This window comes from Gasterosteus aculeatus, chromosome 15, assembly GCF_964276395.1.
Source record: "Gasterosteus aculeatus chromosome 15, fGasAcu3.hap1.1, whole genome shotgun sequence".
Lineage (NCBI taxonomy): Eukaryota > Metazoa > Chordata > Actinopteri > Perciformes > Gasterosteidae > Gasterosteus > Gasterosteus aculeatus.
In genome coordinates this window covers 1369316-1387280 of record NC_135703.1, presented here as the reverse complement: position 1 = coordinate 1387280, position 17965 = coordinate 1369316, and the positions used below count along the sequence as shown (strand labels likewise).

Genomic DNA, 17965 nt, shown 5'->3' with positions numbered 1-17965 from the left:
TAGTTCTGTATTTCTGATGCTTATTTTATTCTGCAGTTAAACATTGAAACGTGATGCTTTAGAAGCAGAGCTCCAGCAGGCGGAGGATGAAGAGGTGGAGCGGACCTACCGGTCTCTCCTGCAGCGCGTTCAGGTCGGCCTCCACCCGCCGCAGCAGGAGGTGCAGTTTGTTGCCGATGACGTGAACCTTCTCCTTGGCCTCCAGGCTGTCCTCTCCCGGGGCCTCCAGGAGGAGCTGAGAGGAGATGTCCTGCAGCGAGGAGACCTCCCGCTGGCGGCCGCGCAGCTCGTGCTGCAGAGCCTGCAGGCAGGGGGCGACAGAGAGCAGCAGTCAGCTTCTCCTCCATCAATTAAAGCAGCTTTCACTCAGCTGGATGCTGACAAACAATACAACTCTTATGTAGCAATCTAAACAGCTTCGGTCCAAATATAGATTTTGCCGTTGTGAATCTGAAAGGTTTGTAAGAGTCAGTAAAAAAGTATTTTATAACCTTCCGTACAGAGGAAAGGAGTATAGTACTACTAGTAGTATAGTAGTAGTTGAGTATTTTCTCTTTTGTTTGAGTCCAACTGCGTGTATATTTAAAGATAAAACACAACATTACTCGAGTTTAACTCTAAATGCCACACAATTACAAAACTTGTATAGTTATTAGAAAATGTAGTCAATGTTAGCAAGTGGCTCCAATAACTACAGTCCCCTGCTAACATTAGCTTCAACAGCTAACTGGTCCCATCATCACAGTGGTCACAGACACCAGTAAGATGAGCTTCTTCTCAAAACAAGGACAACATTTCCCATAAAGCCCGTCACCGGTTGACGGTAACCAGGCATGCACTCATGAGCTCTTCCGTCATTGGACGCAGCGGCGGCTTGTCTCCTCACCGTCAGCGTGTCTCTCTGCTGGTCGACCACGTCCACCCCAGCAAGCGTGTTCTCTGCCCGGGACAACCACAGCAGCAGGGAGTGCAGCGCCTGGTGGAACTCCTGCAGGAGAAACACCAGGTCACGCCTGCTGAACCACAGCGACTGTGTGGGGGGACGGGTGCAGGGGGACGGGTGCAGAGGGGACGGGTGCAGGGGGACGGGTGCAGGGGGACGGATGCAGGGGGACGAGTGCAGGGGCACGGATGCAGGGGGACGGATGCAGAGGGGACGGGTGCAGGGGGACGGATGCAGAGGGGACGGGTGCAGGGGGGACGGATGCAGAGGGGACGGGTGCAGGGGGACGGATGCAGGGGGGACGGGTGCAGGGGGACGGATGCAGAGGGGACGGGTGCAGGGGGGACGGATGCAGAGGGGACGGGTGCAGGGGGGACGGGTGCAGGGGGGACGAGTGCAGGGGGACGGATGCAGAGGGGACGGATGCAGGGGGACGGGTGCAGGGGGACGGGTGCAAGGGGGACGGGTGCAGGGGGGACGAGTGCAGGGGGGACGGGTGCAGGGGGGTTGGGTACAGGGGGGACGAGTGCAGGGGGACGGGTGCAGGGGGGTTGGGTGCAGGGGGGACGAGTGCAGGGGGACGGATGCAGAGGAGACGGATGCAGGGGGACGGGTGCAGGGGGACGGGTGCAAGGGGGACGGGTGCAGGGGGGACGAGTGCAGGGGGGACGAGTGCAGGGGGGACGGGTGCAGGGGGGTTGGGTACAGGGGGGACGGATGCAGAGGGGACGGATGCAGGGGGACGGGTGCAGGGGGACGGGTGCAGGGGGACGAGTGCAGGGGGACGGGTGCAGGGGGGACGAGTGCAGGGGGGACGGGTGCAGGGGGGTCGGGTACAGGGGGGACGAGTGCAGGGGGACGGGTGCAGGGGGGTTGGGTACAGGGGGACGAGTGCAGGGGGACGGGTGCAGGGGGGACGGGTGCAGGGGGGACGAGTGCAGGGGGGACGGGTGCAGGGGGGTTGGGTACAGGGGGGACGGATGCAGAGGGGACGGATGCAGGGGGACGGGTGCAGGGGGACGGGTGCAGGGAACGTCCTACCTGACACTCCATGAGTGCAGAGTGCAGCCTCCTCTCCCAGCTCTCCAGGCCGCCGCAGGCCTGCATCCAGCCCCGATTGGCCGAGTTGATGGCGTCCCGTAGCTCCTGCTGCTCGGCGCCGTCGCCCTGCAGGAAGTGGCGGCTGCTCAGGTTGGCGGAGATCATCAGGCACTTGTAGCTGTTGAAGGTCCTCTGCATCTCCTGGAGAAACACGAGACGTGGTGAGATGAAGCGTTCCCTCAAAACCGACTTTCCAGTCGTCCGGCGCCGCTGCTGGTTTACTTTTAGCGTCCTGGCGTTGACCTCCATGTCTCGGATGCTGGTGGACGGCTCGATGCGCTGCAGCCTCTCCAGCTCCGGCAGCGCCCTGCCCAACCAGGAAGTGACATCGCAGAGGTCGGCGTTCAGCTTCTGCCACTGCTCCATGTCCTGCTGGACGCCGTCGCCGTGCAGCGGCTGAGCTCGCAGCAGCTCCCAGCGCTCGATCACTCCTGCAGAGTCACCGCCATTAATGTTGAGGGTTAAATCGCTGAATCGTGAAACGGGAACCGTCAGAAAGCTGCGGTCACACAGACTCTCCCGTCAGGACCAGTAACCCAAACCCCGTCAGATCTGCGTACCTGTGCTGGTCTGCTTATCCGCCGTGCTGCTGGTCAGACCCGGATCCTCCGGCTCCTCCTCGTGGTCCAGGATCAGCTTCACTCTCCTCACGCTGTTGATGGTGCCGCTGCACTCGGACATCAGCTTAACCTGAACACACACACACACTTCAGTGGAAAGACACACTCCTGACTGGTGGAGGCCTGGGGGGGGGGTGGTGGGTCCTTACGTAGCCCTGCTGGTGGAAGGGGGCCCTGCTGGGAGACACGTTCAGGCCTCGGGGGGATTCTCTGGGAACCCGTTTCCTCTGCGGGGGGGCGGGCTGGTGCCAGCTGGGCGGGTCGGTCACCGACTTCACTGAGGAGAGAAGGTGAAACGGTTTAACAGAGGCGGGCGAATCCTAAAACACGTCTTCACTTCACCGCCGAGCAAAGAAACTAGAACATGTTCACACCGAGGGCGCAGATCAACTCGCAAAACAGTTGCCGATAAATTAAATCTTTGCGGCGCTACAGAGGAGCCACGTCCGCGTCTCGAGGCCCAAATGTGTTGAAAGCAGGACGTCAGTCAGAAGAAGGTTGGGGGGGCGGAGGAGGGGCTGTGGGTTTAGGGTTGCTAGGAGACGAGGAGCGACTGATCAGGTCGGCAGGAAGCTCTCAGAGCAACGAGAGATCTGCTGCGTTTCCTCCAGTGGCTGAGGGACTTCATCCCTTCATGGAGAAGTGATCACCTGACAGGGCGCTGAAGTAGGCGGCGTCCTCGTCGTCCTCGTGGGACGAGGACCCCCCCACGTCCACGGTGTGGTCCCACTCCAGCGGGATGGATTCCACGCTGACGGGGGTCTCTCGTCCTGGCCGCGCCGGAATGGGAGCGGGGAGGTGGCACGCGGCCCGCTGGCTATCCGAGACTCCGCCCACTGCCGGAGACTCCTCCTCCTTCCCCTCCCCGTCCCAGGAGGAAGTGCCGGGGGTCGGATCAGCCGTGTCGTCCGGGTCGGACAGCTCCCTCTCCTCCTCCCGAACCTTAAACACCAGAGAAGAAGAAACAAAACAAATTAATAAATTAAGTCTTTTTCTGAAACAAAAGTTTGCATGAGGTCAAACACATTTACGTTTTTATTTCTTTAAGATGGAAATTATACCATAATTGCGCCTCATCTTGTTTCTCTAAAAACGTGTCGCTCATTATACATGAAATTAATGTAAAATAACAGCTAATAACTGCTGCTTTTCTCTGGCGTTATTTCTATTATTAGTAGAAGTAAAGATGATCAGCATGTATTTATTTTATCTCTATTAGTAGAGCTAATCATTTATTTCTTTGGTTTCATTCATTCGACTCATGGAATCCTTAACGATGGAACAATAATGGCGGCGTGCGGCGGCGCTCACCGGCCGGCTGACCAGCCGCTGGTGGAAGCGGGACACTCGGCCGAACACCTCCTGGCAGTACGAGTGCAGCTCCTCCAGCTCGTCCTCCATCAGCACGGCGTCCAGCGGGGCGCTCTTCTGGATCAGGTTCTCCCCAAACACGATCAGGGCGTCTATCCTGTTGGTGTTGAGGGTGATCTCCTGCTGGAAGCCCTGCAGGGGGGGGGCGGGGCGGGGGCGGGGCGGGGGGCGGGGTTAAAGACGCCGGCTGGTCTCGTGGGTGAAGCGTTTTGAGGAGAAGCACGTTGGACTCACGTTGAGCTGCCTCATCTTGTCTTCGGCGTCGCTCTGTGAGAAGTGCTCCACGTTGGTGAGCTGGAGGTCCATCTCCGTCAGCCACACCAGGATGGCCTCCCTCCGCCCCTCGAAGTCCTCCCTCTGAGAGGTGAAGTGCTGCGGGGGCACGGAGCAGGTCGACCTCAGAACAACATCGCTTCTGTCGCACTGATTCATCTCTGATTCGTCCTTCATCTGAAGCCCCCTCCGGTCTCACCTTGAGTCGGCGGAGCACGGACGCCACCCTCTTCTGCAGGCCGTCCCACCGGCGGTTCCCCTCGTGGACCAGGACCCTCAGCGTGCTGGCGGCGTCGGTCCGGTGCTCCCGGGCCAGGCGGCGGTACTGTTTGTTGACCAGCTCCAGCTGAGTGAGGCGCTCGTGGACCTGCCGCTGGAACGCCTGGCGGGAGAAAGGAGACGGGAGGAAAGTCACCCTGAGAAGGACAGCATCATCTCAGGTGCTCGGTGAGGGCCGGAGTAATAGACAAGCTCACGCCGTTTGCTTAGTGAGGAAGAGACGATGGGAAGATGAACTAAAAACACACACACACCTTTTTAAAGAAATAAGACGTGGAAAGTTGACGTTACTCAAAGTACGAGACCTCCACTGGCAGCTGCTCATTAAACACTGTTGTGGATTTGAACCTTTAACGGTTACGCAGCCAGTCCCAAAGCATCCCTTAGATATCACTATGAATGTGACCCCCCCCCCCCACCGGGGATAAAGAGCGATAGTAAACAACACCATCTACACTGGATACCTGTTGCCATGGAGATGAGGGCACTTTGGCATCATCTCGATTACCAGAAAGGTTTCCTCAGAGCAACAAGAGACGTGAACCTGCAGCTTGACAATCCTGATTCCACATTCTGAAGCTTCAGGCGTGTTTCATCCCAATAAACAACAACAATCTGGTGTGTCACCATGGACTCTTTACACTCTCTACTTTAGGAGTAGAGAGACTCTCTATGCTGTCAATCAGCGTGTAGCCCCGACCTAAAGCGTCCCCTGCTTCATGGTCTGTTTGACTCTAAATGGACCATAATTCGAACATCATGTTGTGTTGAAGAAGACTTGAAACTAGAGACTGAGACCATAAACTCATGTTTACAATGTTTACTGAGGGAATAAATCCAGAGAGAAGTAGAGTCATTTCCTCATAGACGTCTATGGGAGCAGAGGAGTCGCCCCCTGCTGGTCACTACAGAGAAGTAGAGTCATTTCCTCATAGACGTCTATGGGAGCAGAGGAGTCGCCCCCTGCTGGTCACTACAGAGAAGTAGAGTCATTTCCTCATAGACGTCTATGAGAGCAGAGGAGTCGCCCCCTGCTGGTCACTACAGAGAAGTAGAGTCATTTCCTCATAGACGTCTATGGGAGCAGAGGAGTCGCCCCCTGCTGGTCACTACAGAGAAGTAGAGTCATTTCCTCATAGACGTCTATGGGAGCAGAGGAGTCGCCCCCTGCTGGTCACTACAGAGAAGTAGAGTCATTTCCTCATAGACGTCTATGGGAGCAGAGGAGTCGCCCCCTGCTGGTCACTACAGAGAAGTAGAGTCATTTCCTCATAGACGTCTATGGGAGCAGAGGAGTCGCCCCCTGCTGGTCACTACAGAGAAGTAGAGTCATTTCCTCATAGACGTCTATGAGAGCAGAGGAGTCGCCCCCTGCTGGTCATTTTCTCATGAAGCACTACAGCAGTGGACTAATGGGCTATTTGGTAAGATTTTTTTTGTTTCTTTCTTTTTTTATTGTCAACTCCCCGCTATGAAACTTCCTCCCCCCGTCGGACGGTTACTTCGTCTTGTTCATCGGCCCGTGAAACATTGTCCAACATGAGGGCAAATGGGCGGCGCTCTCTTCTGACCCGGCGGAGAGACCGCTGCAGATATTCTGCAGATCTGAAGCAGACAGAAAAGACTCGTTTCCTGACCTCAAACCTCTTGAGCTCGTCCTTGGCGCTGGTGTAGAGGACGTTGGCGGAGTCCGGGTTGGCCGCAGTGAGCTCGGCCGTCTTCAGCCAGTCTTCGAAGCGAGAGAAGTCGTCCAGGAACTTGCACCAGAGACGCCAGGTCTCCTCGATCCTACAAGCGGCATTTCACCCTCATTATGAAATAATGTCTCTCAATCCTCCATATCTGGGATGCCCACCGTGACGCTCACCTCATCCTCCTCTCCGTGGACACGGCGCAGATGTTCCTCCAGCGGCGGTCCAGGCTGCGCGTGGTCTGCAGGATGGAGTCGCTCTCCGAGTCGCCGCCGCAGGCGTCGGCGTCGCGCAGCAGGACGTCGCACAGCGTCAGCACCGACGCCACGCTCTCCGCGTGCTGCTCGATGTCCCGCTGCAGATCCTGCGGGTCGGAGAGAACAAAGGTCTCACATCGCAGCTCGCCGGGTTGTGCTCGCCGTCCTGTGCTGGGCTGCACAGATCTCCACACGCAGCTCAGACAAACACGTGCAGCTGAGGGCAACAGGCGGTGAGCAAACTGCTCTTCAAAGTACCATAAAGCTTTTATTCTCTTCTGTCATTTCCATTAATAAGGATCTTAACTGCTCAAAAGATAAGCTGAATAAAAATGACGACCAGAAGCTGATCCTTGGTTACCAGCCAGGTAGCTCTTAAAAGTTATTTCACTGTGTGTGTGTGTGTGTGTGTGAAGCTCGACAGCACTTTTGTCGGCTCTTCAGCGTTGCCGTGGTGACAGATGAAAGCTTAAAGAGCCCCTCCACGCGGGAGTCATCTCAGCCGCCTGTCATCCACTAATGGAGAGCTGCAGCCTTTTCTCTTCTCGCCTCCGCGCCGTCTTTCTTCCTCACTTTTACCAATTTCACATGTGTTTCCGTCCGTCACACGCGTCTTCCTCCCTTTCATCTTCTTCATCATCATCAACTATCTCGCTCCTCCGGTTACAAACTCAGACTACGAAACATTCAGCCAGTGTTTTTCTCGCCGGCCGCCAGCGCACCGCATTTTTTTTTGGGGGGGGGAGAAAATGACGAGCGAGAGATAATTCAGTGCCTCAGCTAACGAGCCGACTCATCATTTTCTGCCGTTCCACCTCGACCCGTCCACCATGAAAGTGGGACAAGAAATATCCCAAATGTCCTCGAACCTGCAGGTTCTGACAGCGGTGACAGCTCCTGCACTAATCGGACCACTTCGTAACTGTCAGCAGCTCCTCGTGGACTCGAGTGGGCGCGAAGCACTCAGGCCGTCATGTTTTGGGCGGCGCGCGGCACTTTGAAGTTTTGGAAAATCTCTTCTGACAAACATCAAATCTCATTCTCCCTCTGAATACTTGTCCCTCAAAACCCTCCGATCCGCTCGGCCCGGCAGCTCTCGCAAGATGGAAGAACTGGTTAAAGTCCATTTGCCTCCCGAGTGCCTCCATCGTCTGTCAGCCCAGTGTGACGGCTTCCTCCCCCCCTCACCCCCTCCCCCCCGCCGCTCGCCGGGACTTCACTTAGCACGAGCATTACGCCCCTCTTCTGTTATTATGCTGGGGGGGGGGCACAACAGGACGGCCCCCACACAAAGGCTCTGAGAGCAGCGGCTTCCTGCCACCCAAGTGCCCCTCAGGGCGCCATGCGGTGCCGATAAGTGGAGTCTCCATCCGGCCCCGTGAAGCCTAACGGCGAGACGGGTCTGACGGGTCCCCGTCACTGCTTTCCCTCCTCGTCGTTCTCTTAAGGGGGAGTTTTTCCTTCGGCGGGGTGAGGGTCAAAGGTCAGGTCGTGTAGGCGCACACATGCAGAGGTCTCGGCCCACCTGCTGCTCGGCCAGTTTCCTCTGAATCTCGTCGGCGTGGCAGACGCTGTAGACCAGCGGCCGGGCCAGCTCCGCCTCCATGTGCGACAGCCACGTCCGCAGGCCGCTCATGTTCTTGTCGAGCTGCTGCACCGTCACCAGCGTCTCCTTCAGCTTTCTCACCCTGCGGGGGGGGGGGGGGGGGGGGGAGAAGGCCGGTTAGAGGAAAGGGTCTCCGTTGATTAAAAAGCTTCTGCAGGTGAGAGTTATGCAGAAACGCAGAAAGCAGAAAAAGAAGATCTGCAGATATCTGTGGAGAACACACATGGCGATGGGGGGGCGGCGTCAGGGCTGTGGGAAGTGACAACAACCCTCACTTTCACGGGGAGGATCTCTGCCCCGCCCCCCCCCCCCCACCCGGCCATTGTCAGCGCTGGGAAGCTGCAGCGGCGGGATGACCCGCATCCAGCCGGGGGAGGGGGGGGGTCACATTCCAGCCCCCCGGCTCTCGGGTCAGTGACCCATATCGCTCAGCGAACCCCCCCTCAGGGCCAGCCGGGGTGTGTGTGTGTGATAGAGGAGCGGGTCAGACTCTGACTGGAGGTCCTTTAGCTTCTCTCTGAAGTCTCCTGCATGTTTAGAACATCAGACTGACGAAGCTGCCGGTGACCAACCAGCCGCCGCCTCATCTTTCAACTGTTAAACATGATGAAGAGACATGAAGAGACTTTCAAGTCGTACTGACCTCCAACCAACATGTGCTACCACATTGTTTCCACGGCAACATGTCTAGATCCTCACACAGCAGCATTCAAGTGTTGATACATGAACATCATTTCATCCTTTCAGCTACACGTGTGTGTGTGTGTGTGTGTGTGTGTGTGTGTGTGTGTGTGTGTGTGTGTGTCAGTATCTGAGGATGCAAATGAGAGAAACATCGGCGGCGTCTCAAACATGCTGCTGCCGTCAGCCACGAACGCACTGTATGTGCTCATCCACACACACACACACACACACACGCACACACACACGCACACACACACACTCACGCACACACACACACCTGCGGTCCGAGCTGCCTCCTAAATTCCGACACACACACACACACCAGGCGACCGGCGCTGTCGGTCTGGATTGAATTTGCTCTGAACGACTGCACGCGCCTCACCGACAAAAAGCTCAGCTCATCCCCCTTCGCTCCTCCTCTGTGTGTCTCTTCCACCTCCTCCACCTCCTCCTCCTCCTCCTCCTCCTCCTCTTCTCTATCACAACAAAGCCCCCGGTCGGCCGTGAGCCGGCCGGGTTGCGATGGGGTGAAAGCTACTTACGGGCTGGTGAGAGGAAGCTACTCCATCGCAACGGCTCCTCCGCCATCGAGCCCCCCCCGAAACCCCCACCTCTCCCCCTTCCTGCTCTGCAATACACCCGCCCGCCTCCTCCTCCTCCTCCTCTCCACACATCTGGACTCAGTGACGGGTTCACTTGAGGACACACAGCAACAGAACTCAATGATGTTCATTACCGATTGGAGTTTTAATCGCTTGGACCATTAATGTAATAATTAAAGTCTAAAATGTCATTATGTCACTTTTCCAAATGATGAATTTTATGGATTTTGAAAAGCAGAAAGCATATTATTATTAACGCTTTGGTAAATAAATAGTAAATAAAATATATATTTAAAATGACAATTTTGAAAGACAATTTTAAATGATCATAAAGAACATTTAAAAAGGGAAACCAAACAGAACAGGAGTAGAAAAGTACACATCTGCCACTTGTATCAGAAGCCCATTAAAGTTCACCCGGAGCAGATTACAGCAGATTACCGTAAATGCAAACGGACCCGACCAAAAGGCTCCCAGGACCCAGCGGGGCCTCAGCAGCCGCCAGACAATCGCATCAGCAATTATTGCAATTTACAACATTATGCCAAAAGTCGTCAAAATAAGCCTGTTTTCCCTCGTTCTTCTTTCCCAGACACAAGACTTCTTCTTTAGTGCAAAATAAAACTTGAAGAATGTGAAGAAGAACCGTAAATCATAAATAAATAAAAATATCTACATGGTGTGAGCTTCTTATTTACTTTCCTACTGTTTTTTTATTGAACTTCAGTTGTCAGCTGATGAATAAGATACGGTCTGTTTACCTGGCAGGTGTCCGTCATCTGGTCTACATATCGTATCGTATACAATCATATCGTTTGCCATCACACACACACACACACACACACACACACACACACACACACACACACACACACAATTTTCTTCACCAGCACTAATGTGTGAATGAACTCTGAGGAAGCGCCATCTTTTGACTCGTCACCATGACGACCGTATCCGGCCCCGGGTGAGATTAACAACTTGAAGGACTGCAGCAACAAAAAGAGCCAAGCGTTAGAAAAACATCTGCATCGTGCACGTCTCATTCAGACAATGCGCAGAGAAGCCCCCCCCCCACCCGGGGGCCCACCGGCACAAAGGCTCGTGTCAGCAGACGGCAGCTGCCGAGCCGGGTGACGGAGCACCCGGTTTGTTTGGGCGTGACAAAGGCGAGCGGCGGTCCAGTGTCAACGCGTCTAATCCCTCGGTGAGTCAGCGGACGTCACTCAGTCCGGAGGGGCCGGGTGACCAGGGCCACTAAGCAGCCCCCATATGGCCCATCTACTGTAAGTCAGTCATTCCCATGGAGAAGTCCTCCACCCACCATGACCACTTCGACCCATCTGGCCCTGCAGTCCACCACACTCAGTCACTCTAATCTGATCCAATGTGGATTTGCATTATGGGATCAAATCTCGTCTTCCTGCTTAACAGAGCTTCCATCGAAACAGCAAACCCAGTCAGGTGTAGACCACTAAGCCCACGGTCAGGTGTAGACCACTAAGCCCACAGTCAGGTGTAGACCACTAAGCCCACAGTCAGGTTTAGACCACTAAGCCCACAGACAGGTTTAGATCACTTAGCCCACAGTCAGGTGTAGACCACTAAACCCACAGACAGGTTTAGATCACTTAGCCCACAGTCAAGTGTAGACCACTAAGCCCACGGTCAGGTGTAGACCACTAAGCCCACAGTCAGGTGTAGATCACTAAGCCCACAGTCAGGTGTAGATCACTAAGCCCACAGTCAGGTGTAGACCACTAAGCCCACAGACAGGTTTAGATCAGTTAGCCCACAGTCAGGTGTAGACCACTAAGCCAACAGTCAGGTGTAGACCACTAAGCCCACAGTCAGGTTTAGACCACTAAGCCCACAGACAGGTTTAGATCACTTAGCCCACAGTCAGGTGTAGACCACTAAACCCACAGACAGGTTTAGATCACTAAGCCCACGGTCAGGTGTAGACCACTAAGCCCACAGTCCAGTGTAGACCACTAAGCCCACAGACTGGTGTAGACCACTAAGCCCACAGTCAGGTTTAGATCACTTAGCCCACAGTCAGGTGTAGACCACTAAAGCAACGTGTAGCCTCATGTGGAAAAGCAGCTTCTCGTACAGGAAGATTCGCACTTCTGGATTAATACTCATTTCACTCCGTCGGCTGTGAGCTTTTAATCTGCAGCGGAACAGAACCGATGTGCTGCGTCCTCGTTGGGGATCAGTCTGCACGCGTCAAACCGCTGCAGTCAGCGACAAGTTAGGACTCAGGGTCCTCAGGTGAGGGGTAGAGCGCGAGTCCTCCGCGGTCTCACCTGTCCTCGATGTGGTGGAACAGGTGCTGCCAGCGGTCGTTGACGTCCTTCAGCTTGTCGTTGACCTGCGTCTCTTTGGTCTTGTTGCTGGCTGTGATGAGCTGCTCCCCGAGCTGCTTCAGGTGGGTTTTGTTCTCACTGAACAAGTTGATCTCCTCCATGCAGTCCTGAAGAAAGAGTCGGAGAAAGAACCCGCACCAATTACACGTTTAGTCTCGTCTCTACAGGGCGTAGATTAAAATATCTGCATTGCTTTAAGTCCATCGAGGAGATGGATTCAATGGTTCAACAAACAACAAAAACACGCCCAAAACACTTCATCTGAACATCTGGAGCCGGGAGGCTGGACTACAAGAAGATGTTTGGGAAGATGTTTGTTCCTCCTCACCTTCTTGAGCTTCTCCACCATCTCCTCGATGTTGAGGTCGGAGTCGTGCGCCACCTTGTTCTCCATCTGCGTCAGCCACTCGCACAGCTCCTGGTTCTTCTCGTTGAAGATGATCCACGCGTTGAGGCGATCTGCGATCTCCTGCTTACGCAGAGACACCTGCCACAGAGGGACATGGATGAGACCTGGATGAGTCCCCAACATACCAGGACAGACTCTGTGGTGCACTGAAGCAAACCACAACGACCAGACGGAGGCAGCAGTGACCTCACTGCAGAATGAAGACAAGAACATCCGTCTTGTGCCTCCTCCCGGACTCATTTCAAATCAATTGCTCCTCGTCTTGCAGCCTCTCCCGTCACCATCTGCTCCCCACAAAGACCCCCCCCGCCCACCTCCACCCTCCACCACCCGGCACCCACACCTGTTGGTCTCACCAGAACGGAGGCCTCTCACAAAGGAATATGGTTCCTCAAGCGGGTCAAAGGTTTGGTCTTTTTACTCCTTTATATGACGGCTCTGTCCTCAGGACATGAGGGCCCCCCAGGGACCCTCCTCAATGATTCAGTTAAACGTGAGACAAAATCTACACACATCACTTAAAATATAAGAAAAGTAAACATCATTCATGTCAGTAGGGATCCCACAGCAAGAAATACATCCATAAGATTTCAACTTGATTAACAGATTGAAAGAAAACTTTGAGCTTCAACGAGGAGCCGGATCGAGCTGATGAATATTTATAGATGGGATCGAGTCAGATATTGTGGAATAAGAAGCTTTGTACAACCTTGAAGGCACTTCTAAAGGAAACTGCATTATAGGATGTTCATCGGGGTCTCTTCCCTGACCCTCTGACCCTCTGACCCTCTGACCCTGTGACCCTGTGACCCTCTGACCCTCTGACCCAGCACCATCTTTGAATCACTTTACCCACAACACGCAAAGAGGTGCATGAACTTGGGGATCTCCTGTCGCGTACGAGTGGAAGAAGAAAAAGCGAAGCAGTCTCTCACCTTGAGGCAGAGCTCCTCCCACTGACGGTGCAGGTGCTCCACCTGCTCCTGCAGCAGCAGGACGTCGTCGGCGATGACGTACTGGGACAGATCCGTCTTCATGGTGCTCAGCTCCGTCAGGCTCTCAGCCCAGTCCTCCAGCGCGTCCTCGTTCTCCTGCATACCACAACACAAAACCGTCAGGGACCCCCTCCAGGCTCGCTCTCTCTCTCCTCCCTAATGTCTCTCTCTCTCTCTGTCCGGCCCCTTTTCTCTTTTTCTCCCTGTCACTCTTGTGTCTCTCTCTCTCTCTCTCTCCCCACCCAGAGACCAGCGAGAGGATTAAGGGCCACGGGTCTGCAGGCCGGGGGAGGGGCGTCCTAAGGGGGAGGGCGGGTGGGGGTAATGAGGGGTGTTCAGGGCCTGATGGGTGAGACGATGAGTTGATTGGCTTTTGGTCTCTTGAAAACAAAGACGTTTCTTCCTGAGGGTCTGACAATAAGCTACTGGACGCCGACAGACACCTTGTTGTTCCGGTCGGCTCTCAGCAGCTCCTCGTCGCTCTCTGGCATCGACTGGTTCAGCCTGGTCTTCAGCTCCTCCAGCTGCAGCGCGACGTCCGCTAGCCCGGCCTCGCAGCGCTCCCACGTCTGAGACAAACAACGGACACGTTTTATACTCGTTGATCATGCAGATTAACGCGTTGGTTTCAGCTGATTGGCTTTGAGGACGAGCGGAGGGACATTTCACCCCCTGATGCCTTTGTTCAACACGTCCGTTGTCACCAATTACAGCGGAGTGGATTAACTGGGCTGCTGTCAGGGAAGCAGAAGCCTTCAGGGGCTAAAGGGGACGGATGGATTACTGAACGAGTCAGTGGTCCCTCTGGCCTTCATCTTCTACATCAGGACGTTCGTAAAACCACATCGAACAGGACGCGAAAAGACAACCCGGAAACAATCCTCTACTCCAGGACGCGTGAAAAGACCAAAACACATCCAACGAGACACAAAATATTTGAAGAGGACGCAAACTAAGAAAAAGAGGCAAAGCCGCCGAAGACAAAAAGAAACAAACACAACATTAATAATAATAATCAATTCCATTATACCATTTTTCGCAATAAATGATTTGTCAACAAAATGTCAGATATCAGCGAAGTCTTTCTATTCCAAAACCTCTGATGAAAAGCGTTACCTTGACGACCTCCTCGGTGAGCTCCGTCCTCCGGCCCAGAAGGCCGTGCAGGCCGTCCCACTCCTCCTGCAGGGTTCCCAGGTCGCTCTGCAGCCGGGTCTGCGTCTCCTCGTCCCCCATGGAGAAGAGCTGCCGGCCGACCTCCAGAGTGTGGATGAAGCTGCACTGGTGCCTCTGGAACATCTGCTCCGCGTGCTGAGAGGAGGAGGGACAGACGAGAGCCAATGGGAAGCAATGATCTCTGGTGCTTTATTGATTCTTCACAATCAATGCAAAGCTTTCCTTTTCATGGTGATCAAATCAGCAGAAAAGAAACACTCTTCCTCCTCCTCTTGTGATGTAAATGTAATCAACAGGAGTCTTTCCTCTTAAATCTCTCGTTTCTGCCTGGCTGATCTAAATCTGATACCGCAACTATTTTAAAGTTCACCATCTGTGAAAACGTCCACTAAAACTACTTGATTGTTTCCGGAAGGTCTGAAAAGTGGCAGAAAGTCGCCGTACTATTTGTTAATCTTAAAGAGAAGAACATGACACTCAAAAACACAAAAGGTGTCTCCGTCATCTTATTTATCAGCTCTATCAATATAAAGACACTCACATCGCTGCAATTATACAATTTAAAAAGCGTTTATTACGTTTCTGTACATTTCTATTAATGTCATTTGCATGTAAGCTGTAAAAAAAGCAATAATATACAGTAAGTTATAATCTCATAGTTGAAGTGATGAAGACGCTTCACTGCTGTCCGTCTCACCTGGAGGCCCCGCAGCGAGCTCCTCAGCTGCCGCGGGCTGCAGCGGGCCGGCCCGGCGGGGGGGAGGAGCGCCCGCGCCTCCGACAGGAACCTCCGCAGCTTCCTCAGGCTGCGGCCGAACACGTGCCAGTGCTCCACCAGCCCCTCCACCCACGAGCGCCGCTGCTCGGCCCGCCGCACCGCACCCTGCCAGTGCTCCCGGAGCTGGGACAGCTTCAGGACGAAGTCGCTCCTGGAACACACGAGCGGCGGGTGAGGAGCTGCTTCGGCCCCGCCCTCTTTATTTTGGACGAGAAGCAAAGAACCTCTTCCTACCTGTCCTCCACCTCTCCCCTCTGCAGCAGGTGCAGAGCCTCGGAGATGACCGAGTGGAGGATCTGGTGGCCGGTGGACAGCTCCGCCTGGAACCGCTGGAACAGCAGCAGAGATTGTAGGGTTTGTGTTTGTGTGTGTGTGTGTGTGTGTGTGTGTGTGTGTGTGTGTGAGGTCTGGGCATCAGACATTTAAAACCTTGTGCGTGCGGAGCTGCTGCCGGAGGCCGACGTACGAGCCGGAGACGTCCACAGCCAGACTGTCCTCCATCCTCTGCAGGAAGGACATCCAGCTCTCACACTTCTCCTGGAAGCTCTGCTGCCTCAAGGCCTCCGCCTGCAGCTCGCTGGAGGACAAAGGAACAACACACTTCAGCAGGATTATGGGTAGAAGACCTCAGCGGGTTTATGGGTAGAAGACCTTAGTGGGTTTATGGGTAGAAGACCTCAGTGGGTTTATGGGTAGAAGACCTCAGTGGGTTTATGGGTAGAAGACCTCAGTGGGTTTATGGGTAGAAGACCTCAGTGGGTTTATGGGTAGAAGACCTCAGCGGGTTTATGGGTAGAAGACCTCAGCGGGTTTATGGGTAGAAGACCTCAGTGGGTTTATGGGTAGAAGATCTCAGCGGGTTTATGGGTAGAAGACCTCAGTGGGTTTATGGGTAGAAGACCTCAGTGGGTTTATGGGTAGAAGACCTCAGCGGGTTTATGGGTAGGAGACCTCAGTGGGTTTATGGGTAGGAGACCTCAGTGGGTTTATGGGTAGAAGACCTCAGCGGGTTTATGGGTAGAAGACCTCAGTGGGTTTATGGGTAGAAGACCTCAGCGGGTTTATGGGTAGAAGACCTCAGCGGGTTTATGGGTAGAAGACCTCAGTGGGTTTATGGGTAGAAGATCTCAGTGGGTTTATGGGTAGAAGACCTCAGCGGGTTTATGGGTAGGAGACCTCAGTGGGTTTATGGGTAGAAGACCTCAGCGGGTTTATGGGTAGAAGACCTCAGCGGGTTTATGGGTAGAAGACCTCAGTGGGTTTATGGGTAGAAGATCTCAGTGGGTTTATGGGTAGAAGACCTCAGCGGGTTTATGGGTAGGAGACCTCAGTGGGTTTATGGGTAGAAGACCTCAGCGGGTTTATGGGTAGGAGAGAAACTGTCTAAAGTTTCCTGTCGGTTTTACACAGGAAAAGTGATGATGAAGCGACTGATCAATGACCTCGTTTTAAACCGTTCTACAACCCTCCAGAACCTTCAGGTTTAGTACATCACTAAGAACACGCTCCCCTGGCTCATGCGTCCGCGCGCTGATCTCAGCTCTGACCTGCAGGCCTCCTCGGCTCTGGCGGAGGCGTCGGCCCAGCGGCGGTTGAGGCTTCGCAGGCGGTGAGCTGCGGCGTCGCCCAGCGACAGGCTGCAGCTCCGCCCGTTCAGCACATCCAAGTCGGCGGAGGCAGCGCTCAGCTCCAGGAGGCCGGACTGGAGACACACGGCGGTCACAAGAGGTCACAAGAGTGTGTAGAAATGTCTTAAACATGTGACGAAATAAAAATAAAATTACATTTTCATCCCAGTCCTTAAATACAACATATACAGGAGTCTGGGAACAAAAAAATAAATATATATATATATATGTATAATTTACATATTTACAGCTCTAAAAGCTCCAGCCCAAATATATTGAAGAAGATATCTTCCTCTTTACAGTTTAACTGAAAAGCCTCAGTGGACGTAGTCTCACCTGCTGCTGGAGCTCCAGCTTCTCCTCCAGAGCCTCCAGGACGTCCTCAAACTCCTGCAGCTGCTCCAGCTCCTCCTGCACGCACAACAGAGACACGACACGTTCGACAGATTGAAACATGACACTTTACCTGTAGCTAATCTAGAGTGCTCAGATTTATTTCTTTTATTTTAGTCGTATTTAGTGTCTCCCTGACGTCACCGTTCAGTAATCCGTCCATCAATACATCTTTTGTTTCACCTGCAGCTGATTCCGACTCCCCGTCAGCGCCCGGCTGAGCTGCTGAACACCGTGTGACAACAACCAGCTCTCTGATTGGACCAGACTGGCGGCCGAAGCTTCCAGGTGGCCGGTTAGGTCCCTGGAGGCCTCCAGCAAACCCCCCATGTCAGACTGCAGAGCGTCTGTCCTCTCCAGGAGGCCCTGTGGGACAGAGGGGGACAGGGACAAACAGTGGTAAAGAAGCAGTCTCTCAATAGCAGAATTTATTCACTGATTTAATATTTGTCAGCGGAAGACGTCAAACTACAAGGAATGGATCATTACACCTGCTGTAGCGGCCCCCCCCCCCTCACCTGGACAAGCTGCATCCTCCCAGCGAGCTGCTCCGCGCCGTCGTCGCCTGCGGCCGCCCCGCCCGCCCGCGACCTGCCCTCCGTCCGCAGCGCCCGCAGCCGCAGAGAGGAAGACGCAGCCAGCGCGCCGTACGCCTCCCAAAGCTGCAGCACCGCCCGACTCCCCCGGAGCCGCCCGTCCAGCGCCGCCGCCCCCGCCGCCCAGCTGGGGGAGGGTGGTGTGTATTTATGTAGCACTTTGAAACCCAACAATCCAGCGTCAGCTGGCGAGC

The 17965-nt window shown here is 54.4% G+C and overlaps 1 protein-coding gene across 7 annotated transcripts in view; it reads right to left on the bottom strand.

Moving 5' to 3' along the window:
* The window catches only part of syne2b (spectrin repeat containing, nuclear envelope 2b), a 67605-nt gene that overhangs the window by 2414 nt on the left and 47226 nt on the right, over nt 1-17965 (bottom strand). For all 7 annotated transcript variants that reach the window (XM_078089211.1, XM_078089208.1, XM_078089212.1 and 4 more), the window contains 25 exons: nt 17694-17898; nt 17359-17541; nt 17119-17193; nt 16702-16856; nt 15584-15731; nt 15389-15483; nt 15074-15305; nt 14317-14511; nt 13644-13769; nt 13141-13296; nt 12125-12283; nt 11737-11903; nt 8061-8223; nt 6455-6642; nt 6225-6375; nt 4508-4690; nt 4270-4407; nt 3976-4167; nt 3315-3606; nt 2814-2941; nt 2605-2734; nt 2267-2475; nt 1985-2185; nt 887-988; nt 110-301 (listed from right to left, as the gene is read on the bottom strand). In XM_078089211.1, coding sequence (XP_077945337.1) covers nt 110-301; nt 887-988; nt 1985-2185; nt 2267-2475; nt 2605-2734; nt 2814-2941; nt 3315-3606; nt 3976-4167; nt 4270-4407; nt 4508-4690; nt 6225-6375; nt 6455-6642; nt 8061-8223; nt 11737-11903; nt 12125-12283; nt 13141-13296; nt 13644-13769; nt 14317-14511; nt 15074-15305; nt 15389-15483; nt 15584-15731; nt 16702-16856; nt 17119-17193; nt 17359-17541; nt 17694-17898 — 4165 coding nt within the window. The remainder of the gene's footprint in view (nt 1-109; nt 302-886; nt 989-1984; nt 2186-2266; nt 2476-2604; nt 2735-2813; nt 2942-3314; nt 3607-3975; nt 4168-4269; nt 4408-4507; nt 4691-6224; nt 6376-6454; nt 6643-8060; nt 8224-11736; nt 11904-12124; nt 12284-13140; nt 13297-13643; nt 13770-14316; nt 14512-15073; nt 15306-15388; nt 15484-15583; nt 15732-16701; nt 16857-17118; nt 17194-17358; nt 17542-17693; nt 17899-17965) is intronic.